This window comes from Ciconia boyciana, chromosome 4, assembly GCF_034638445.1.
Source record: "Ciconia boyciana chromosome 4, ASM3463844v1, whole genome shotgun sequence".
Taxonomy (NCBI): Eukaryota; Metazoa; Chordata; class Aves; order Ciconiiformes; family Ciconiidae; genus Ciconia; species Ciconia boyciana.
Window position 1 is genome coordinate 74195542 of NC_132937.1, and position 24738 is coordinate 74220279.

General features: G+C 39.1%; 1 protein-coding gene across 3 annotated transcripts in view; it reads left to right on the forward strand.

Moving 5' to 3' along the window:
• Positions 1-939: 939 nt before the first annotated feature.
• LNPEP (leucyl and cystinyl aminopeptidase) overlaps positions 940-24738 on the forward strand; it is a 70096-nt gene continuing 46297 nt past the window's right edge. For 2 of the 3 annotated variants that reach the window (XM_072860114.1, XM_072860113.1), the window contains exon 1: positions 940-1305. Coding sequence is in view for 2 of the 3 variants with exons in the window: in XM_072860113.1 (XP_072716214.1) it covers positions 1287-1305 (19 nt within the window). In the remaining variant the exon portion in view is untranslated. Of the gene's footprint in view, positions 1306-1672; positions 1871-24738 lie in introns of those variants that run through there. The other variant, XM_072860112.1, reaches the window with a different exon arrangement.

Genomic DNA, 24738 nt, shown 5'->3' on the forward strand with positions numbered 1-24738 from the left:
AAGTTTTTCTTTTGAGGATGGGCTGTTGTCATATGTTAAGGAGTGTCTAAGGACATGTTGGTGAGTAGAGGGTCGTTAAAACTCATATAGCTCTGTGCCCAACATTAGGGCTAGTATTAAACTCCGAGGACTTAGCATGAGACATAACTATGACCTAGTTCATGCTACAGGATTGTCAATGTAACTAAGTGTGTGAAACACACTAAGGTGTGAAGAAGTGCACTTCTAGGTTTATGAAACAGTGAAAACAGGTACAGGTCTACGAATAGGGCCTGAGTTCTTATGGACCTCTGGCCTTCCTCCCCTCCCTCCCCCAAAGAACAGTTAAACTTAGATTTCTTCTTTTTTTTGGCAAAATAAATACATGGCCTTTACATTTTGAGTTCTTCAGGATTAATCAACTCCCATTTTCTTCTTTTCCACCAATCAGCAGTTAAAAATTTCCCATATTAAAGACAAAAATGCTATTTAGTCAGTTACGTGATAGCAGAAGTGTAGTGGTCAGGGAGAGGGGGGCAGGTAAGGCAGTAATAAGGCTAAAAATAAAAATTAAGGGTAAATTGCGACGAACGGAGCACGGCGGCGAGAATCAGGCAAAGCTGGCCTGGCCTGGCCTGGCCCAGCGGCATTGCTACGGCCATCAGGAGCCTGCGGGGCCTCTGTGCAGCGGGCCGGAGTGCCCCGAAGCCACACGGAGGCCTGCGGGGCAGCGCCCGGATCGCACTGCGGCCGGCTCATTCCGCCTCTGCAGCGGCAGGGCTGCGGCCGGCATTCGGCTGACGCGCATGAAGTAGCCCAGACGAGCAGAATGCAGGGGACCGACACCGCGACACTCGTGCCCCCCTGGTTCGGAGAGCCACGCAGAGCGCTACAGCTGGTCGAGCACCGGCCCAGCCCTCCCCATGCGTGAGGCGGCAGGGGAGGCGGGTCTGTGTGAGGAGTAGGCGGTGCAGCGTGGCCGAGCCGGGGGTTGAGAGGGAAACAGGGTCCGAGGCGCGGGCAGATGTTTGGTGCAGGCTCGCTCCCCTGAAAAAGCTGCTGAGCTTTTTCAGCCGTGGACTGAGCCTGCTGTGCTCCCGGCCGCTAGAGAAGCGGTATAGGGTCGGTGGGCAGTGACTGCGGCGTGAGGTGCCGCAGCAGCCCGGCGGAGCCCGAGGCAGCGCCCGTCCGGGGAGCATGGGGCGGCAGGAGGAGGAGTGAAGAGTCGTGGCTGCGCTTCCGCGTCGTCTTCTTCCCCCTCGCCAGGGCTTCGCTCTCGCGGACTGAGTGCGGACGCCGGGAGGAAAATGGAGCCGTTTCCTAGCGGTGAGTACCGCGGCAGCGCTGCGCTGCCAGTGGGCGCTTCCCGAGCAGGCGGCGAAGCCCGGGTCGGGGACGCGCGGCCTCCCCGCGGCAGGCCTGCCTTCCCTCCTGGCAGAGGCGCTCCCGGGCGGTCCCCCACGGCGCAGGGCCCGGTCGCAGCTGGGGCTCCCGGGCGGGAGCTGCTTGCCCAGGAGAATAGGGGAGGCTTCTTAGTCGTGTAGGCCCCATGGTCCGCGGCTTGGAAATTACCTCAGATCTTGTTTTATTTGGGTTAGTTACGCACATATGTCTTTACCTAGGAAGGTGAGAGGAGGCTCCCTCTCTTTTTCAGCACTGTTGCACTTTTTATTGCCCGGCCATAGTCTCTCGGTGGCAGATAACGGACACTACGAAGCCGGGGCAACTTCTACACCAAGGTGTGCTCTCGCTGTGTATTGTTCCGAGGAAAGAGCCTTATATGCGTCCGGAGTGCCAAAGCTATCATGACTGTCTGATGGGAAGGAGGAACCAGACCCTCTGTTTATGCCGTTTTCCTGGTCGAGGCACTCTAAACAATGTTTCCTTCCAGGTAGGGAAAGGAGAAATAAAATACAGGTAGATCAGTATTTTATACAGGTGTTTGAAACAGTGTTTCAGGGTGTTCCTGGAAGCCAGAAGGCTTTCCGAATTGTCCAGACATGGACAGAAGTGCTTGAAATAACGATGTGGTTGCAGCTTTGAGATAAGCATACAGGAGCGTTTGTTGACAACAGTATGTGTGCATCCTGCACTTGTGACTGAAATGAAGCCATGTGAAGTCCATGTTACTACTGCCTCTGTATTAGTAACACATTCTAGCCGTCCAGGACAGAGGAGGAAATGAAGCTCTCAGATCAAACTGAAACTAAAGTATACTTGTTTGGTTAGACACAAGATCATAGCCAAATATGGAATTAGGACAAGGCACTGGGTAAAACAACCACCTTCCTGTTGAAAATGCAGCCCTTTGATTACAGGTGGGATTTGGTCTGTTAAATGACAAGCATGCTGGGTAGCCATAGTTAAAGCATGAGGTAGAGTTTGCTGCATTATATTTTAACTCCTCAGTGACGTGCCAATTCGGAGTACAAAACTTCTACCAAATTCAGAAAAACTCCATGCAGGAAAAAGCAAATTTTCTGTTTCACTTGAGAAATACATTGTCATTGCCTTGTGCTTCCCTCTTCTCAAATGCACTGAAAATTCCCTATCCTTTATATGCTGCTGGTTTTAGAATCCAAAGGTTATGAGCTCTGGGCATGTTTTGTTGACCCAGCTAGCAAGATGGACCTTTTTATTCTTCTTTTTTTTAAAAAAAAATTACACTTTTATGGAGGTTTTTTTTTGTCACGTTAAAATTACAGTTTGTACAAGCATTTGATGTTTTGGTTTTGTACTTAATCCTGGTCTTAGTAGAAGATCTTTCAACTGCAGCTTATTACAATCACAGGGCTGTAATCTGCATTCCTGTGTGCATAGTAAAAAGTCTTTGTCTTCAATAGTAATGCAGTTTTGGGGAGAATTTTTTTTTAAGTCATCTTGCTAAGTCCGTTCCCCTTGAGAGAGACAGCCATCATGTTGCTATCACTTTAAAAGTCTGTTTGACATAATACTGTTACTTCATTGTGCAACAAAACATTTTAAAAAATTCTGCTCTTTATCCATGCAACTGGAAGACATGGCAGTGTGGGCCTGAGCATACAGCTTAAAGGTACTTTGTGCTACTACTGAGAAGCAACGTTCATGCACAGAGCTTCCAAATTTTGTTCCTTGAAATGAAAAGCCCAGAGATGATGGTGAGACTTTTTGGAAGAAAGTTTGGAGCTGAAGCTGGTCAGTAAATTTCCTCCGGAAAGCTGGCTCTACTGGAAGGGACACTAAAGAGAATGTGCAAATATTAGAGCAGAGATGTTGCTTATTATTTTGATGATCTTGAGGCATGTTTGATGCTCTATAAGAGCTGCTAAAATCTGAAGTAAAGAGAATGCTTACATTATTGGCTTCTTGAATAGAGTTTTAATTTCCATGGCTGGTGATCTGGAAGCTTTTGTGGGCATCAAATCTTTCAAATAAACTGTGCTTCATGGCATCTGAAAGGTTTTTTGTTTTGTCTTATACAGTAGTCTTGAGTTTTGTTTGTGAGTTTGTGTGTTGATTTCCTGTGCAAAGTGCTATGTAAATTCAGAGGAAAAGATGGCTATCACAGGAAGCTTACAACATTATATTTGTAGCTCTCCGAGTTCTTTGGGGCTTTTACCCTTGTAAAACAGAGAGAACAGACTGAATCTTAAGATTTTCCAAAAGCGTTTCAGTTGGATTCAGAACTCTTATGCCCATTTGTCAAACTGACAAGAACACAATTTCTTGTTTTACTTTACTGATGTAAAGCTGTCAGAATGGATATGTGTCTTAAAATAGTCTTTAAAGCAGCAAACGCACTAAAGCGGATATGGAAGATCACTGTTTTTCTAATTCAGTATTTGGTGGTTTTTTTCTTTTCTTTAAATAAAAGCAAAAACACAGCCGTAAGTAATTTCAAAAGTGAAAGAAACCCTTATCCTTTCCTTGAGATGTTAGTGGGTGTGCCAAACTCTTTATTGTTTGAATAGTTTCTCCAGTGAAAATAGCCAGATAACCCAAATAAAAATATTTAAGATTTATTTTTTGATTTGACACCCCCCCACCCTTCCCACCCCACCCCCACCCCCGGTACTGGAAACTTAGGTCCAAACTTCTTTGGAGAGATCTCTGCCATGCCTTCCCTCCTGCTCAGGAGTTTAGTTGGAGATAATGTGTGAGGTCTGTAGCTCTGGAAGAACAGTTATTTGCAGATCTATTTTTAGGGCCTGGAACAGCTGAGTTAATCATAGAGTATCTCAAGCTGGAAAGGACCTATAAGGATCATCGAGTCCAACTCCCTGCTCCTCACAGGACTACCTAAACCTAAACCATATGACTAAGAGCATCATGCAGAAGCTCCTTGAACTGTCAGGCTTGGTGCCGTGACCACTTCCCTGGGGAGCCTGTTCCAGTGACCCACCATCCTCACAGTGAAGAACCTGTTCCTACTGTCCTGTCTGAACTTCCCCTGAAATGTTATAAATGTTATAAATTAATAAATATTTTAGAAATGGTTAGTGGTAAGTTTTTATTTTTTGAGACAAATTCCTCTATTTACATGACTATTCTTAATTTGAGACCTTTCCAGAAATATCAATAATCAAAGTGTAATTAAAAGTTCATGGAAGACTTTCTTGTTGCACATATTTTTTTTTTTTCCACGTTGTATGATCTCAAATTCCTCTGATTGGGAACTTCAAATTAATGAGCAGAATTTATTAATTCTGACTAGTCATTTGTTACTTAAACAATTTCACTAAAAAAACCCCCCAAAAAAGTGAAATACTCGCTAAAGGAGATATGTCATGTAATTTGGGGTATCTCTCTTTTGGACGGTATTACAAAATATTTTGTAAGCCTTTTGCTTTTATTTTTAGATTGTGTGTATTTCTGAAAGATCATTTCACCATCTCCTGCTTAATACATTAAGCATGGAACTTTTCCATTTGAGATGAAAGGAAAATGTAGAAGTAAGCTATTACAGTGTTTCTCACTTAAGACAGGTGACGTGCACAAACAAGTAACTGCAGAAGGGATAACTTGTGATGATCTGTTGAAATGTAAATAACATTTCCTTTCAGTGACATTCTTGTATTATTTTTATCCTTTTTTTTTCACACAGCAAATGGAAACTTTGAAATTAATTACATAACTAAACTGATGAAAAAAATAAAAAGGCTCTCACAGGAAGAAGTGGGGTTTTTTTGTAGAAGGTAGAAATAAACCAAGTTAGGTAATGTCATTTACAAAATGAAAAATGTCATTTGCAAAATCTAGTTATTTCAGCTAGTTCCTTTCAATTCCGAAAAGTTTTATTTCCTTGTGTTAATTTTGTTCTGTATATAAATGTATTGGAGATTGCAGGAACATGTTCTGTGTGCATAGCCTAAGTCTATTGGCGGCAACAGGCATACCTTTAACTGTCAATATTGCATACTGTCGTGTCATGGAGTAGAAGGGTTCCTGTTTGTTTTAAACTGTATTATTCAGTCCTAAACAACAAACCAAGTAATCTATTTTGGCAAGATGGTAGATAAAAAAATCTAAGAGGTCTGTTCTCAGTGTCTTTTTTTCCCTCTCTGTTTTGCACATCCCAGCATTTTACTTTAGTCAAATATTACTGACAGAAAAAAATGCTGGTGGCATCTGTTTCTACCTGTGAGTTTTATGTTATTCAAGTGCGTGTTGCTGGATAGTGTTTTTCCACAAAGCTGTGTTGTAGCATCTGTATCCTGTGTTCCTGTGACAGCTAAGCTAAACAGGAACCTGTTTTCTCAATGAATTGGATATATATTTGCTTTTACTGCATTTCTTTGAACTCCCTGTCTAGCAATGGGTGCTCAGAAATTAATTCAGTAATTCAGATACAGTCTATGTAGCTGAGAGAGTGATTGTGCTTCTCTGGGCTCCATTCATGTATATACACAGACTAAGACTTACATGCTTTCTTTTGCTGGCACTTTACAGTACAAGCTTGGATCTGGGTGTATCAGCAACATATCTGGAACAGAATACTCCAGCACCTGTTATAAAATGAAAAGCAATTCGATGATCAGAATAATGAGGGGAGTAGATGAACATACGAAAAGAGAAGAGAGAAATAACTTAATCTGCTTGAAATGTTTTCTTTTGACAAGACCAAGCACTATGAGTTGGAAAGAGACTGAAAATCTCTTTCCCTATTAAAACAGTGTCTGAAGATCAGAGTATAGATGTTCACCATGGATTGTTTAGTACCATTTTTCCACTAAGGAGATGGTATTCCACTTGTAGAATGAATGAAGCCACTCAGTATCTGCATGACATCTTATGAGTAAAAAATGTTGAAAGCTTATGTTGACCTCAGTATCCACCTGTAAAAGTATTCCAGGACTGTCTTGTCATCTTTTTTGGAAGATGATGCAAAGTCCAGCAACCATGTTTGACATTTGTGAGGCTATGTCCACATGTGTTAGATAAAGCCCCGTAATGACTGCCATAGAAAATGTTGAAAACTAATAAAAGCTAGGATAAAAACACTTCTATTTGTTTAACTAATCAGAGTATTTTTTTCATATTTGATGGGTGTCGGTATAATAATTACCTACAAATTTATTTAATGCATGTCTCTGATTTCAGTAGTGAAGAATTCAGCTGCATTCAGAGAATTCAAGTTTTCCTCTTCCTCTTTCACTCAGTGATTTGAGTGAAGGAAGTTCAGTGAATTTCCAGCTCTGCTGGACAGTATTTTTTTTTCTTTAAGTACAAAAGCAAAGATTGTGTAGAAGAGCAAAAACATTAAGATTTCTTTATGAGTGAGAGTAATATTATTCCTTTGTCTGGCAGAGAAATTTGTATGCATGGCAGCTACTGCTTAGACTTCTGTCCAACACTACCTTAAAATAACATCAAATTGACTTTTAAAATACACCAGCATTTTTTGTGAGCTGGGTTTTAAGTGTCAGTAAGTGTTTTAAAGAGTACATATGTACCTTCTAATAGCTGTGTTTTGACTACTTTTGATACTGCTTTAAATAGTGGAAGTATATTAACCTTCAATTGTAAGAATCACAAAAATATTGTGTACCTTATAGCCAGGAAGAAAGAGAGAGAACAGATGGAGACTTTTGGAAAGAAATGGGGAGGAAGCAGGAGAGGGAACAGCTCTGGAAAACTCATCCAGTTGATCAAAGAGGCAGGAATTTCAGGCTAATATGGTGTGTTGGGTTCTGCTCAGTTTGCCTCCCTGGGGCACAGCTGATGTTTTATTCCATCATGAGGGCTGTCTCACAAAAGGCATTCAAAGAAGATTTCAGTGCTCAGTTCTTCTATTGGATGATTCAGGGTGTGTAGTAATGTACTGCAGCAGTGGTCATCTTCAGTACAGCACAGCTAGTGAAGAATGAGAGAGAGGAATCCTGATTCCGCTGAAATGTGAGACACTTTTGGTGTTTTGGTTATTCATGTGGAGATAAGGTGGTTTTTGACTTTGGGATTTTTTTTCCCACCAAAGCTCCCACCAAGCTGTTTGGAGGAGTCTGCTTATTACGCGTAGCTGAGTGCAGAGAGCTTTTTTTGGGTTGTAATCACTCTTTGACATTGAAGGAATCGATTCTGCAAACACTGGAATTCTTGTGTAACAATACTTCCATCACAGTGCCATTGACTTTTATGGGGAACCAGCTGTGTTTAAAATTAAGAATGTGCATAATTTACTTACTGCTTCATGGCCTAACACTGCTTTTTATTTAAGCCTTTCTTTTGTATAAAATCTGACAATTTCTTCTGCAGTAATAATGAATTGTTAACATATGAGTAGAATCACTTGTAACTGTTTTTCATGCATGTAAACCAATCTTTCTGGAAACAGCCAGGCTTGTATTTGTGAGAGTCCAAAAAGCTTCAGAATACTTTAGCAGCCTCATTACTTCTGAGCTGTAAACCATTTTAAGAGAAAGACAAGGAGCAGGTTTTCAGAAAATTGAACTGTGAATACAGCATGTGTAAGCTGTCAGTTTTTTTAATCTAAATTTGTGCTTTTTATCATTGATGGAGATGCTAATGAGGCCTCAGTGTCTCTTTTGGCACAACTGAGTATTCATAAGTGTGAATACTTGTATGTAAAGTACTATTCTACAAACAACTGGAAAATAATTAAAGGAGCCATTACAAAATATACACTTTAGCAATTAAAAATACAAATGAGAAGAAAATAAGAGCTAATAATGTTTAAAAGTATGCAACCTGTTAAACTTTGAACAAATGAAAAACAAATCCCAAAGAAACAGATGAAATCTTCCTTCATATCTATCTTTTGTGATTATAGTACTGTGAAGCCACTATGACAGTAGTCTGCATTGCAGTTGTAGGAATGCTGTGTTTGTCCTGCATTATGTACACTGATTAGGCTAGCGAACTCCATCACAGCAACTGACTTGTTGGCAACTCTGTTGATTGATTTGGCAAAAATTCAGGCTAGTGCTGTGCTGAAGGTCGGTGCCTGGAATAGAAGAGGCTACACTAAATGTTAAAATGCAGGAGGGTCAAATTCCTTTATCCTTAAAAGTTCTGTGTGATTGGTTCCCCCCCTCCATGTATATATAAAGCAGTGAAAGCCATTCATGTGCAGTATCTAAAAGAACAATATGTAGATTCTAAATCTTATCTTTGCCAAACTTGTGTGCTTTTCACAGAAAGAATAAGCCATATTGTGGTAACTTTTCAACTGTAAAAATTATGATTGTGGGATTAAGATCAATGAAGTCAAAAAAACCTCATGTGTGCAGCAGAATGCAACTGTTATTATGACGGGTTGTATCATTGGCAGGGCTATGATTTACAGAAATCCTTCTCTTCTGAATAAAAACTGGTGATTAAAAATGTGCTTTGCCTAGAGTGGAACCAAGTGTTGTCTTTTTTATTTCTGTTGTATCTTTTCCTCTCATTTTGCTATTTTCTTTCTTTTCCTGGTAGCAGCATATGTGTTCTGAAATATGTATACATTCTAATAACAGTGATGTGGCCATGGACATGTACATTGCTGGGAAAAGCAACCCAGAGTACTCACAAGGTCAAAATAGCTGCCTTTATGCACAGCTTGTTGATTGGAGCTCCCTCAGGGTTGGCTCTAGAGTGACCCTGCTGGTATTTCTGCAGAAACCTTTCACAAACCATGCGGGGCATGTTCATCTGCTGTATAGATCAATCTGGCACTGTGCAGTCTGCAGCTCTCCCACGTGCTTTTCCCATGGTGAGAATGAGTGAAAGAGATGGTCCCAGGGTACCTTCTGAAAAGCGTCTGGTATCTGAGCTGCCTGCACCCCCATGGTGGTGGTTGTAATGAAACTGATTTCAAAGCTGATATATGATACCTGGGTAGGGTTTTGGAGCAATTTAGATCTCAGTATTTCTTCAGATACCATGCGGGCACATAGTGTTCTGTGCTTCACATGTTTTTTGTTATGGAGACTTTAATTCCCTCTGCCATCCCTATGCCCCAGCTTTCTCTGTCAAAGTCCTTTGTCTTGTTATGTAATGAGAATGACAAAAATTTAGGGAGATGTATTGTTGCCCTGTTAAGACCATGTAAAATTTACTGTGTTGTAAGACATAGGCAATAACCTTTAGACATTATTGCTTCTGTGAGCTGAAATACCAGTTATGAAGCAGTGAACATGCAATACTTGCTTGTGACCTACAAATGGTTTTGTATAGTATTATGACTGGAGTTGTCAAGTGTGTATTAAGTAACAATAGTAATCTGGAAGGCAAATTGGGTTGTTCTTTTAGAAACTTCAAGATGAGAGGGTATGATAGTTTGAATTTATTGCCTTAAAAAAAAAAAACCTAAGCAAGCCTCAGGTGGTATGCAGTCTGTCAGATTGTATGTCTGACAGTCTGTTAGATGTTTTGCAAAGTTCTCTAAAAATTTTTGCTCCAGTGTTATGTACAGAAGCTTGCTATTGCAATATTTGATCTTGCATTCATTAAAAACCCCATCAAACAAACAGCAAAAGTAGACCTTCCAGTACAGGCTGAAGGAGAGGAAGTAGAGAGTGACCTTGTATGGCTTGGAACTTATGTTCCCTTGCTTATTTTGGGTTGGAAAGCAGCATTTGTCCTCCTTTGCAATACAGGATTAACTATTCATTTTCAAATTAGGATGGTACAAACATTGTGAAAAAAGGGTTTTTTTCCAAACCAGGATCTGTTTTGTGCACTGTTTGTCTCTCCCATGTGACTTAACTGTGGAAGCCATGATATGTGCTTAACTAGACAGATTCTTGTAAACCTCTACCAGTTAGATTACACTTAGCCTTACAGCTTTATTTGGCTCCTGAAATCAAACCCTTGCAAAGTGTCGTTTGTCAGTAGGATGTACTTCAAATCATGGACAGACTTCATGTAGTGCCTGCTTTTTGATAAGAGCTTACAGTAAACTTGTACAGAGGGTCATCATATATGTTTGCATGTAAGTAATGACACTGCAAAAAGCAACAGAGCCTGTCTTGGTTTTCACTACACACCAAATAGAAGTGCTGTTATCTGTATCAGTGAAGGATGGTGATGTCTTAGCCAAAACAGAAAACCTCCCAGTTTAGTTCAGTGAGGTTGTTGTTTTATGTAGGGCTTTTTGGGGTTTGTTCTGTCTGAGTCAATGTGTGCCATTCTCTGTTTTTTTGTACTTAAGTAATATTAAGAGGAGTAGGAAATGCTGGGTTAGTATCTTTATCAACAGGAAGCACAAGTGGCTTTAATGTTTCTGTTTCTTTTTTAAATTATTGCATTCAGCATATGAAAGTATATATGCATATATGTCTGTGGTTTTGATCCTTTAAAAATGTGCATATGTAATCTTGCAGCATCATGGGAATTAAGGACATGCGGTTAGCCTACCTGTTCCTTCTGTTCTGTCTCTAAAAAGGAGGCATGGCACATAGATGATACACAGATTTTTGTAGCAATAATTAATCTTTCCTAATATTTCTTGGCTGTGCTTTTTTCTATTGGATTATTCCCTTCTGTCTTCTGAATTCATTAATTTAAGAGGGAAAGTGGTGACATCTGTCTTGTAGCAGCCTAACTTGTTTTTGTGCACACCCAGCCTGCTCGCTGGTAGGACAGTGTGAGAAGCAGAAAAGGCCTTGACACTGTATAAGCACTGCTCAGCAATAGCTAAAAAATGAGGTTTGTTTACAAACCCAAAACATAGCACTGTAGGAGCTACTATGAAGAAAATTAATGCTATCCTAGCCAAAACCAGTACACTGCTGAAGGGTGAAACTTACTTCAAAACAGAGCAATAGGAAGCAGTGGACTGTAAAAAGAGACAGTTACAATTTTGCAGTGAAAAGCAATTGCCTTTTTGATGTAAACAAGGACTAATTATTGTATAGAGATATATACGCTTTATACACCTTAGCAGTGATCAATGTACTCCCTATTGACATGGTGCTCTGAATTCATGAACTCTGTGTAGGTGCATACTAATATAAGTAAAAGATTCTTAAGGGGATAAAATATGTTCTGGATGTTGATTAAAACCTCCGTCTATAGACCTCAAATTCAAGTTTGATCTGATTGGAATAGTAACGTCATAACTTTTAAGTCTGTCTGTTGGTGTTCCCTCTTTTTTTTCTTTAAAAAAAAAAATTAAGATATTTGTGATATTTATATGATGCTCAGAGTTAATGCTGAAGTGCTTTATATGTATCTTGCTGCTGTATATGCTTCCATCATCCCTTCCTTTGTGTATGGCTTTGTATTGTACCACTTGTGTTATGATGCAAAACCAGTTCCAAGGATATATAGAAAATGCAGCACTAGCTTTTCTGTAGGAGCCGTGTTGCTTAGTTTGGTTTAATGCAACTGAAATATTGTCCTTAGGACTGTACTAGCTTGCCCTTTTGCAAATTTCTTAAAATGGCAAAGGGAGATATGGTCATAATGATGGAGAGGTTTGCATTAGGTCTGAAGCTATGTGATGCCAGTAAGGAGGGGCAGGGGGAGGGAGGAAGTATGTGCTTCTCAGCTTTCTCATCTCTTCTGGTTACTTCCTTGCAGGGAAAAAAAAATTTTTTGCTATTCCCAGCTTCTAGCTATAGTGTTCATGACTTTTTCATTGTTTTCTTTGGTGCTAAAAGGATTATGAAGCAACTCTGAGTTTCCCACATACTGTTGCAAGAGTGTCGCTGTTAGGCCACTAGGCCTAGTGAGGAATATATATAATCCTCACACAGGTGGGACTTTAGCTGCACAGCTCTTATTGGTCATGAGGAGAAGTGAACCAAGACCTTTGGCAAGGTCTAAAACTGTGCAATTCTTTCCTTTCAAATTAAAACACTTCAAATCGCAAATAGTGAAAACAGAAAAACATCAGTTGCAATTTTGGAAGATGGAAACTGAAGTATATTGTATTTCATTTGGGTTTTGTTTTTTTTTTTAAACTTTCAGGGCTCTTTAGCAAAATGTCTTGGCATGCCTACTGGATACTCATGGTCATTTTTCCCAACACAAGAGACACTCATACTAAATTTGCTTTCAGGGGCCTTCATTAGATATTCACAAATCAAGGGGCACATCTGCAAACTGAGTCTGCTCTTCTGATACTGGATTCCTGTGGGTCTGTCATGTATTACTGTTTTCAGGAGGTACTTGCCTATCTGCCTTGTTATTCGAATGTTAACTTTGCACCATAACTGAACTAGTAATTTTTTGTTGTTTTATGAGCTGTGGTATCAACAGCCCTTGATTGTAGGTATTAATTCCTGTGGAGCCAACTAAAATACTTGTGAGAGAGTATGGAATACATGTAAGCCACTATTGTGAGTGAGTAAAATCCCTAAGCTTTTTTGAAATTATTCAAGCTCACTCTTTGATGTCCAGTTCTGAATGATTCCTGTGTCTCCTGCTTTTCTGCATGGTGATTAAAAACCACATACAGCTTGAAAATTCAAAATAGTGTACGTAATGTTTCTGTAGATGTTTCCATCCAAAGCAAATATTTACAGCTGTGCTTTGGTCCTATTTATAATGAAAAAGTTGGCGTGCACTTTTAATGAGCCCTGATGTAGAGCTCTAATTTTGATCATATTTCTGTCTAGGTAGAAAACATAATTCTTAGAAGATTCTGTTGGTTCATGATTTTACTTCCACAAGTGGAAGATGTGGGCATGACCCTGCATTCAACTGAAGCAGTAATAGAAGAGCTACAGAGCTGGAAAATCTGTCAGGCTTTTGCTAGTCCTCTATAAAGGAAATGTCTGTTTGTTGGATCCTGCTTCTCTGTAGAGGGGTGCTTCAGCTACAGCCACTGAACTGTTAGTTGTACCTGTGGAAATGTCATAGAAACTGGAGACTTCAACCACCTTGTTGCACGTGAGTGTATTTGGAACCTCTGATGGCATCTTTTTGCATGTACAACTAATAGTGCTGGAAACTGCAATTTGTTGGCAGATTGGATTTTCTAAGATGACGTGTAACTTTGGGGGCAGAAGATTCCAAGGTTTTTCTCGGGTGTTCTGTGCTTAACTTGATTTTTGTTATAGAGACTTTAATTCCCTCTGCCATCCCTGTGCCCCAGCTCTAAGGTGGTAGGTGAAATCATGGTGAAATGAAGGCAAAATGCTTTCAAGTAGGACTTCTGATTTCCCTAAAATTCTACTGGTTAGTTGTCTCCTTGTTTCTAAGCTGAGTGAAGGTTATAAATGTATGTCTTCTTACTGTGGGTAGATACTGATTTTAAGTTACATGAATGGCATTGTGTACTCTGCTTCTTTAGTAACAGCAAATAATTTTTCTGTATAGAACTGAATTATTTTGTTGCTCAGAAGGAATTTGAAATGCATGGAATGATTAGGGAGACATAGTAGAAAATAAGGAAACCTTTAGTCAGAATCTTAGCATACCTAACATTTTTGCTGATATAGGCTTTGTTTGCTGAGCAAGCTTGTTAGAAAAGATAAGATGAGCTTTTTTCTCCTCCCCCCCCGCAAGAAGTAATACAGTTTTTTTTTTTATGGACGAGTTGGAGACAGCCCAAAGCATAACAGCGCAGGCAGTATTTTGCATTACAGAAGGAAGAACTAAATTGATATGACAAGAAATAATGATCATAAACCAAGAAGTACCTAGTTTAGATCAAGCTGAAAAGATTTTAAAATGAAAAGCCTGCCTTTTTAAAAATCACTGTGTTGTTGAATTCTGTAATTTTTAATGTATGATGTACCTGTTGATACTTATCCATGAGAAGAAATACTGTAATCACTTATTGTCCTGGTTTTGGCTGGGATAGAGTTAACTTTCTTCCTAGTAGCTAATATAGTTCTGTGTTTTGGATTTAGTATGAGAATACTGTTCATAACACACTGATGTTTTAGTAGTTGCTAAGTAATGTTTACACTAGTCAAGGACTTTTCAGCTTCTCATGCTCTGTCAGGTACACAAGAAGCTGGGAGGGGGCACAGCCAAGATAGTTGATCCAAACGGGCCAAAGGGCTATTCCATACCATATGATATCATGCTTAGTATATGAACTGGGGGGAGTTGGCCAGGGGACAGCGATTGTTGCTCGGGGACTGGCTGGGCATCGGTCAGCTGGTGATGATGAGTGGTTGCATCACTTGGTTTTTTTGTTGTAGTTTTTCCCTGGGTTTTGTTCCTCTCTCTCTCTTGTTATTTTCCTTTTTATTACAATTATTATTATTATTAGTATTATTAATATTATATTTCAATTATTAAACTGTTCTTATCTCAACCCATGAGTTTTGCCCTTCTGATTCTCTCCCCCATCCCACCGGGAGGAGGGAGGGTGAGCGAGTGGCTGTGTGGTGCTTAGTTGTCAGCTGGGGTTAACCATGACAGCAATACTGAAGTGATGATAAAGAGTGACCTTAATTACTGCTCTGGCAATGTGCAAGAGTTTTGAAACTATGGAGATTTATTTTTTACTTACACAGTGTTCCACTAACAAAGTGTAGTATATTTCAAATACAAGATTTCATAGGTAAATTTTCAGTTTCCTTTTTTCCCTGTAAATGTGTGCACTCAGAGATTTGAGCATGTCTTGAATTTAAGAAGTTATGCTTGTCTTCTATAAGATCCATGCAGGGTACCACTGAATAGAGTTTTTCTGTAAGCTTCAGGGCCAGAAATCCCTTAAGATGAGTAATTTGCTTTCATACAGACTCTGAATAAATATAACTTTTTGTTTGAGGTTCTCCCTCCCACTCCCTTTCCCTTGTGGGGTCGGGGGGGGGAACCAGAAGCCATTACTGCTTGCCTGACCCACCCAAGCATGAGGTTTTGGTTAGGATTTTGCATAGGTTTTCCAATATATTCAGGGGTTTTGCATGTGATCATCAAGAGTCTGTGCCAATGCCCTTCTACTCTTTCTGAAAGTGACTTTCTGTGTCCCAGAGAGCTGTGTCTATGTACTGCACATGAAAATAGCAACAGGGATTATTTACTCACTATACTGTAAATCTTGTCCATGGGCAAAATTTAGGAAATCCTATATAACTTCTGTTGGGTGGTATTTTAGAAGAACAACAAAGCAATTTTTAAAATTAATGTTTGTTATTTAAGTACTTTTTTCCACTTTAAAGTTTTTTATTGCTTCCTCCAAAGTTTTGAGGCATTTATTTCCAAGCTATGACACGACCAGATATACTGTGACAGAGAGGGACAGCTGGCAGTTAGAGAGGGGAGGAATTAAAAGTTAAGTGAATTCTATGTCTTTGCTTGGAAACTAAAGTGAGGCAAGAGCTAGTTAAGAGTTTGTGACCATCCCAGGCTCCAAAGTAAGGAACCACAACTGCTCCTGGAAATAGGTGTACAGTCCTTCTAGTGAATCTGTGGATGTAGTGCTCAGAGAAGTAGGAAGAGCCTGCTCACATTTTTAATAATTTCATCTTCTGCTAGGTAGCAGCAGTAGGAATCCCAAGAGCTGCTAGTGTGAAAGGAGCAGAGGAACAAAGAGGAGGATGGAAAACAGAACTGTCTCTGCATTATCTTGGACACAGATGTCCGGGAAAGGATGATGGGATGTGGTGAGAGGATGATGTATCTTTCTGTTAGAGGTGAAAGTGGTGAGTTAGGAGAGGGAGTGGGCACAATGATGTTCACTATGTGCTGTTCTACCAGTTTTAATAGCTGGGAATGCAGTATGCCATCAGCAAATAAATTGAGAAAGTCTGTGCAAGTTGAGCAATTTACCAGGTTACATCAGATTTATAAGGCTTATACCTAATGTTAATAAATCCCCATGATAAGCAATTAATTTATAGAATCATAGAATCATTTAGGCTGGAAAAGACCCTTAAAATCATCAAGTCCAACCATTAACCTAACGCTACCAAGTCCACCACTAAACCGTGTCCCTAAGTGCCATGTCTATATGTCTTTTAAATACCTCCAGGGATGGTGACTCAACCACTTCCCTGGGCAGCCTGTTCCAATGCTTGGCAACCCTTTCAGTGAAGAAACTTTTACTAATATCCAATCTAAACCACACCTGGTGCAACTTGAGGCTGTTTCATCTCATCCTCTCACTTGTTACTTGGGAGAAGAGACCAACACCCACCTCTCTACAACCTCCTTTCAGGTAGTTGTAGAGAGTGATAAGGCCTCCCCTCAGCCTCATTTTCTCCAGACTAAACAACCCCAGTTCCCTCAGCTTCTCCTCATAAGACTTGTTCTCTAGACTCTTCATCAGCTTTGTTGCTCTTCTTTGGATGCACTCCAGCACCTCAATCTCTTTCTTGTAGTGAGGGGCCCAAAACTGACCCAATACGTAGTATTTGAGGTGTTGTCTCACCGGTGCTGAGTACAGGGGGACGATCGCTTCCCTAGTCCTGCTGGCCACACTGTTTCTGATACAAACTAGGATGCCATTGGCCTTCTTGGCCACCTGGGCACATTGCTGGCTCATATTCAGCCAGCTGTTGACCAACACCCCAAGGTCCTTTTCCACCAGGCAGCTTTCCAGCCACTCTTCCCCAAGCCTGTAGCATTGCATGGGCTTGTTATGACCCAAGTGCAGGACCCGACACTTAGCCTTGTTGAACCTCATACAATTGATCTCAGCCCATTGATCCAGCCTGTCCATATCCCTCTGTAGATCCTTTCTACCCTCAAGCAAATCAACACTCCTGCCCAACTTGGTGTCATCTGCAAACTTACTGAGGGAACACTCGATCCCTTCATCCATATCATTGATGAAGATATTAAACAGAACTGGCCCCAATAGCGAGCCCTGGGGAACACCACTTGTGACTGGCCGCCAACTGGATTTAACTCCATTCACCCCAACTCTTTGGGCCCAGCCATCCAACCAGTTTTTTACCCAACAAAGAGTACACCTGTCCAAGCCATGAGCAGCCAGTTTCTCCAGGAGAATGCTGTGGGAAACAGTGTTAAAGCTGTACTAAAGTCCAGGTAAACAACATCCACAGCCTTTCCCTCATCTACTAAGTGGGTCATCTTGTCATAGAAGGAGATCAGGTTAGCCAAGCAGGATCTGCCTTTCATAAACCTATGCTGACTGGACCTGATCATCTCGCTGTCCTGTACATGCCATGTGATGGCACTCAAGATGGTCTGCTCCATAACCTTCCCCGGCACCAAAGTCAGACTGACAGGCCTGTAGTTCCCCAGATCCTTCTTCCATCCCTTCTTGTAGATGGGTGTCACCTTTGCTAACCTCCAGTCAACTGGGACCTCCCCGGTTATCCAGGACTGCTGATAAATTATTGAAAGTTATTTGGTGGGCACTTCTGCCAGCTCCCTCAATACCCTTGGGTGGATCCCATCTGGCCCCATAGACTTGTGTGTGTCTAAGTGGTGCAGCAGGTTGTTAATCTTTTCCCCTTGGAATGGGGTTAATGGTTAATCCTTTCCCCTTGGAAATTTCAATGTGTAATTGAAATTTCATATGAAACTGGAAATTCTTTATCTTGAATGTGAACTGTCATACAATTCAATAACTTACTTAACTCAGCATTTTGTCTCTAAAATTGTGCCTATTATTTCAGCTCCCTTAGATTTAGGCTAATTTACCTGTTGCTGGATCAGAAGAAACAGAAATACCCCAAACCAGATTTAACTAAATAAGAATATAATTTCTAGAAAGAACAACTGGAAAGAAAACATTTAATCTATATATGAACTGACTTGAATTCCTTCATCTTGAACATTAGTGGTTTTGTGAGTTGATGAGGTAGTAACTTGAAACAAAGTAACTCTTTGTTGTAATTCCTATGAAGAGAAAATGCTTACTGATAATCAAAGCTTTTCCAGAAAAATTTTCATGACAATAACTGAACATGTAAGTTACACTTGTTTGGATGTTTTGACCCTAAGCCCATACAGTAACTCAGACTCTCTGGGAGCTAGGTATTGGCATGCAAATGACAAAGTTACCTGTCAAGCCTCCAAATTGTGGCTTTTGTTTTTCAGCAACAACATAATTTCAGACTTCTGTTTGCTTGTTTCTTTCTTTTTTTTTTAAATAATGCACTCTTTTCTCATATATGATGTATTTGAACTGACAAATGCAGAAATCTTTATGAACAAGCCCTGAGTATTTTCATGCAAGTTTTAAATTGAATAGCTACAAAAGCTGAAAAATTGAAAAGTCAGTAATAAATAGTCTTCTGAGTATTTTTGTTGGTCTGCCTTAATTGGAATTCACATATCATGAAAGTAAAAAAATGGCACTATGGGACAAACAAAAAGGATCAACGCACACAAGACACTGCATTACTGTTTCAGAATAAATTTTTAGAGCATTAAAAGTATCTGCTGCGTAGAGGAGTGTTTGTAAATGATATGCGGTTTTTACTTGGGCTGCTGAGATTTAAAATAATTCATCTCAGAAAAGATCATTGCTGAACTATCAAGTAACACCTTTACCTCTTTGGTGAATCCCTATTTTACAGAAAAGAAGAGAGGCCTATATCTTTAACAGAGCTGGTAACATAAGACACCTGTTGCTAATCAAAGCCTTTCATTTTATTTTTTTGTTGTCTGCACCAGTAATTTCAGAAATCAAACTGTAGACACTTGAGTATAGAAAATTTTATAACACTTAATTCTACAATTTCTAGAGCTATTTAGCTACTAGAAGCCTTTTGTGTTCGGTTAACTTTTGCTCAAACCTAAAAATGCTGCTTCTGACTCTACAGCTGTCACTGAAGGGATCTGCTCTCACTGCAGCCTGACTTCCAGGCCATACTAAACCTTTAGGCCAAGGGTTCCCTTGGAGAAATTTATATTTCTAAATGTAGTTAAAATAAGAGCAAATGTCTTTAAAGGAATAATCTCATTCCTAAATAGATTAGAGAGTCTGTAAACCATGTGAAATAACTTTTTTTTTAAACTGATCAGAATTTTTTTCTAAAATTTTATACTCTTGGGCACAGATTTACAGAATGCTGCTCACCCAGCACTGCCCAGAAAAGCTTATCAGCAAACAATGAATGAAGAATTTAAAATAATGTTCTTTCAAATACAAATACCTCTCAGATGGAATAATATAGCAGTTCTCTTAATTGTTTATAAGCACACGTCCCATCAACTGCTCTTATTACCATATTCTGCTAAATATATAAAATTGGTGTCTTTTTCTTCCCAATTTCTACTTTTTTTGGCTATTTATAAAGCAATCTGCAGCAACCACTGTGTACTGATTTTGACTATCCTAATGTATACAATTAATCAAGAAAAGATAAGACACTAGACCACAGCAATCAACAGTTTGATACAAATGACAAATCTAATCCTTGAAGGATGGTTACTAGGAATTAGTAGGAAACCTGCAGTTCTGGGAATAATTCCATGCCAAGCACAGAATATTGCTAACAAATCAACTACAGAAACTCTCAGTTCCAAGGGAGTATTTTGCATTACTGAATAAGTATTTCATTTCCACTGCACCAATTTTTATTTTATGTTGAAGACTTTTTCCTTGAGGTAGTGAGCAATCAGTGAAATAGACAGAAGGTAGTGCTAAGGTAAGGTAAAGGAGCTGTAGGACTTGGCTTCAGGTTCATATTTCTGCAGATTTTTTTTTTTTATGGTAGAATTGCATGTAAAGTCTGTCCATCAGATTGACCATCAGTTGTTTTGGTTGTCTGTGACAGCAAGAACTGGACTGTATAGCTCCACTGGCTCCAATCAGTACTGTATTCCTACTGTTTAGTTCTCTGATTCAGCAGAGATGGAAAGGAATTTTGCTTCACAAGTAACTTTGGAGGTGGTCTGCTTTTGAGTGTGTCAAAAGGTGATGAAGCTACTATGTACTAAATGTTCAGGTGGATTGAGAGGCTCCATCCCATTTTTCTGGACTGGCTGTAAACATTAGGATGACAGGCAGTTCTGCAGATGAGTGAGTCCATTTATCTGTTTGCTCTAGCTAACTGTTTAAAAGGTAGAGTCTACTTCATATGTATGCTCCATGCTCAGAAAGCATGGTTTTCCTTTTACAGCTGCTGATGCTGCATCAACAGGGAATTACAGTTTAAATCAAAGTAAAGGTTAACTACCAGCACAGTTGCTTTTAGCCAGTTGATTTAACTGTCTCTTGTATAATCCCTTGTTCAGATCATGAAGTGAAAATGATTTGCCTAAATAAGCAACCGGTTGCAAGGCTAGAGATGTGTGGAGACTTAACAGAACTACTGCTGGTTTATCTAATGCATTTTTTTGCTACAGGCTACTACACAATTGAGCATTTGAGGGCACTTTTCATGTACATATTTGCTGAGATAAAAAAATTTATCTAAGGGATCATGTTCTGGGTTTCTTACAGAAGTGAGGTTATTTCTGATTTGACCAGCAGGTTTTGAAATTGCAGTAACACAGAAAACAAACTCTGAAGCTGCATCCAAACATTCAGAAAGAGCCTAAAGAAGGCTTTAGTTAGGAGGAGCTTTGTTTCTCGTAAGCACTTGTACACTGAGCAGTTACTGGCATATCAGCCAGAAATTAATCAATGGTAATTATTTGTATTCTTTGGCAATTTTATGGGGGAAAAAATTGGATGTCACCTAGTGGTGAGATAATGTCATCTATGTGTTCAAATCCTGTGCCACAGATCTTAAGATACAGCATATAAATAGGACATAATAGATAGATACGGATTTGAATGGTGCCTAAATAAAAAGGGAAGGTGGAATATGAAAAACAAACAAAAAATTGCCTCACATCCATCTCTTTCAAGGATTTTGTTCTTAAAATCTTTATTTATTTATCTGTCATTAAACTATTGTTATAAAATATTGTAGATTTTCTAAGTTGTCACTTCCATTTCTTGATCTTTTTTGTCTTATTTCATTTGCTAAAGTGGTTGAGTGGAGTGGAGTGTAACAGCATTTGATTCACTTCCTTCTCTGCTGGATTTTTGAAACTCCTGCCTTATTAGATTATGCGGTTCATAAATAGCATTAACTAAGGTTTCTAGCATTATTTTATCTTTATGTTTAGAAAAATATCAAGTTTCTTCCTGAGAAAATGTTAACAATGAAAGTTTTAAGTGTGCATTTTCAAAGGCTACCAGTTCAGTTGTTTAGTTGTCAGTTAAGCCTCTACTTCTTTGCAAGCCAAGGCCACTTTATTCCTTATCTGTTGAAAAAAATGTTGGATAACAAGTTGTACTTAATCTATACCGGGTATTCTCATTTCTATTGACTTAAACTCTAATGCTTATTTGCAGTGATAAAAATTCTAACTAGTGGTGTTTGGAACTAGTGATTTTTAATTGGCAGTCTCCACCAACAAGTGATTCACTTTCTGAAATACTTCTCACCTTTTGTATTTCCAGTATAGTATTTAGAATCTCAGTTTTCTTCCAAGTGCCTCTGTATGCCAGTTTCAGCACCTGTGAAAATGAAGCTGTGTTTTGGAACTTGCCTTTGGGCTCCGGTCTCCCTTCCTTCCCCCCAGCCAAGGCAGAAACAATAACCGCAACAATAGTTTTGGCTGAGATTAAGATCAAGATTTGGAGCAAGACTCAAGCAATGAGTCCAACATGGGGTCCACAAATAAGAGTGAATATTCCCCTTTCTTCTATGAAAACTTCAATGTTTTGCAGTTTGGAATAGTGGAGATTGATTTGTTCCCGGTTAAGCAGAATTGGTAAACTAACGTTAGTAGGAGAAGAGCCTGGGTATATAGTTTTAATTTTTACAATTCTGTTAAAATTATATTTTTACTAAGTAACTCGGCATAAACTAATAGATATATGGCTTTGGTTAGGTAAATGTGGAAGATGAATTGAATTAACAAAATTGAATTAACTTAGAAAAGGGCGGTTGAAAACTATATAATATGTTGCTTTGCCATAGTAACACTTCTTAGTCAGGACAATTCAGAGAGATTTAGAGTATTAAGAGATCATTTCTCTCTCCCTATCCTCCTTTTATTTGAGGCTGAAGATGCAGATTTGGGGACAGACAGTTCAGGAGAAAAAATGTAACCCTTTAATAGTCTTCCCAAATCATCAGTGTCTCAAATGTCCTCATACACATTTTAGATAACTATTTAATGTGAAAAATTACATTTTTGTTTCTACAGTCAAGTCTAGCCTTTCTCTCCTACCATGCATTAAGAACAATTTTTTCCTAACGAGAGGCTTAGTGGTTTGTACATTTAAAAAGTAGACTTATTTTATATTTAAAATAAAAATTAGTATTTGTTTATATGTTGGTTTAATCTTAACAAACCCATACAATTTCTGAAAGCTTGCTGAATATTACTTATGCTGTTTTCCTATAGCTTGTTTTCCTCCTTCTTGCATTCAAACTCTACAACACAAGTTCCTCTGTTTTTTATTGGCTCTCACAATTCATGTTGTTCTTGTCTCTAGCTTGGAAGATGACATGAGATGTGTGTGAGAAATTTCACTATGTAAACCTGAAGTAGGTATATTTTTGTTTTCCTGTCTCATAAATACAAATAAATACTGCACTGTGAGTATCATGTTCATCCTTTTCTTAAAAGAACAGATTCTATAACAAGTACAGCTATTACTCACAATATTTCTAGTGCCGTGTCTGCATAGGCAACTGCACAGATCATATTACCTCTTAAAGACACGACAAGTGTAACAGAAAAATTTTATACATTTGCCTTGGCTATAATAGGTTCTTTTTAAATTGTGGAGTGCTTACAGTTCGTTTTTTTTTTTTTTTTCCAGATATGATGAGAAACTGTTATTTCATGAAGCAAAATATGAATTTTAAGTTTTAATGCAAACATTCTTCTGATATCTAATTTTCAAACTTTTTGTTTTTTCTTTTGCTGGGAACATGGTTGTTCCCATGGTTGTTCCCACTGAATATACTGCTTTTGATACAAGACAGTGCAGTGACTTCACATGTGTCGTTATTTCGGCAAAGTTTCTTCATTGGCTCTTCCATGTTACAGAATGTTAGTTACTGACAAGGATTAAATAACTCAAAGAGCAGTAGCATTTGGACAGTCATGTATCCATGGCTATGTATCAGTGACCTGCTTTAGCTTTCACTGTCACATTCTTTTCCTTTTTTCCAAAGTCCAAATAAAGGAAGAAGATCAGGTTCCATGTGCTATAACCAGTCTTACTATTTTTATGACAATACATCTGCCTGCTTGAAGTGTGTTTACCTGCCATATACACAGTGTATTTGCAAGTGCTTGTGAGTGCTTCAAATCTTTTCTTGGAGTCCTGTAAACAAATAGATTTATCCTGTTTGCTAAAAGTTAAGAATGTAAAACTAATTTTCCAATGCTTAAGAAACAGTGGAGCCTTTGCTCTTTTGACGTTAGACTGTGTGGCACAGTATTTGTTCCTGCTGGCATCTTTTTCTCAAACTCACTTACCATCATGGTAGTAGGTTCATTCATTCAAGGAACCACATATTCTGAGCTTACTATCTGTGCCAAAATCTTGCAAGTGTTTCACCCCTACTTCTAGAAAAGGTGGCATTTAGACAGGTACATGAACATAAAAGAAATCTTTAAAAGGAAAAAAACACCCTGAAGGTGCTTTTTGCCCCGTTGGATGGTCTTAGCAAATGCAACCAGTCTTTAGTAGGAACAAAATCCATGTGGTTTGTCTGTGGAATTTGCTGTTTAGTCAGCAGCTGCTTCTACTAGGAAAAGGCCAATGCTTTCAAAGTTGGACATAAAATTTAGGTATGTAAAACAGTATTATGGCCCTCAATAATTAACCCCATTGTTAAACACTTGTAGCTATTCCTGAAATAATTGGACAGAATTATTCTTTGACATAATATCAGTGAGTTGCTTGGCAGCAAGTCAAGTAGCAGAACAAGTACTTTGTTCATAATTTTACTGTGTTCTTTCCTGATAGACTAGGCACAGAACACATCAACATATTAGTAGATGCCTATTTTTGGGCAGCAGTAACTCCACACCCTCTTTCCCATTACTTAAATGCAACTGAAGTAGTTTACATTCTGTGGGAATCAGTTTTTACTCCAGCTAGTAGGCACACTTTATACAGGGCCATTTGGTCTGGCCTTGGGTTTTGCTACATCTACTGGACTGTGACAACATGCTACCCAATAGTTGTTTGGCTTATAGGTTATTCCAGGGTAACAGGAAGTTTCCTACACTTATCTCTGCAGTAGGGGTTTTGTTGCTGCAAAATGCCAGGTGTTACTGTAATTCTTTTAACAATTCTTTCAGTAAAAATACTGTGTGATAACTGCTCATTAATTAAAGATGATAATGAGCTGAACTTCAGTCTCAGACAGTGGCAACAGTCTGTCTGACTCTACCAATAGGATTTGTTGGGTTTAAATTGTGCTGTTTTTT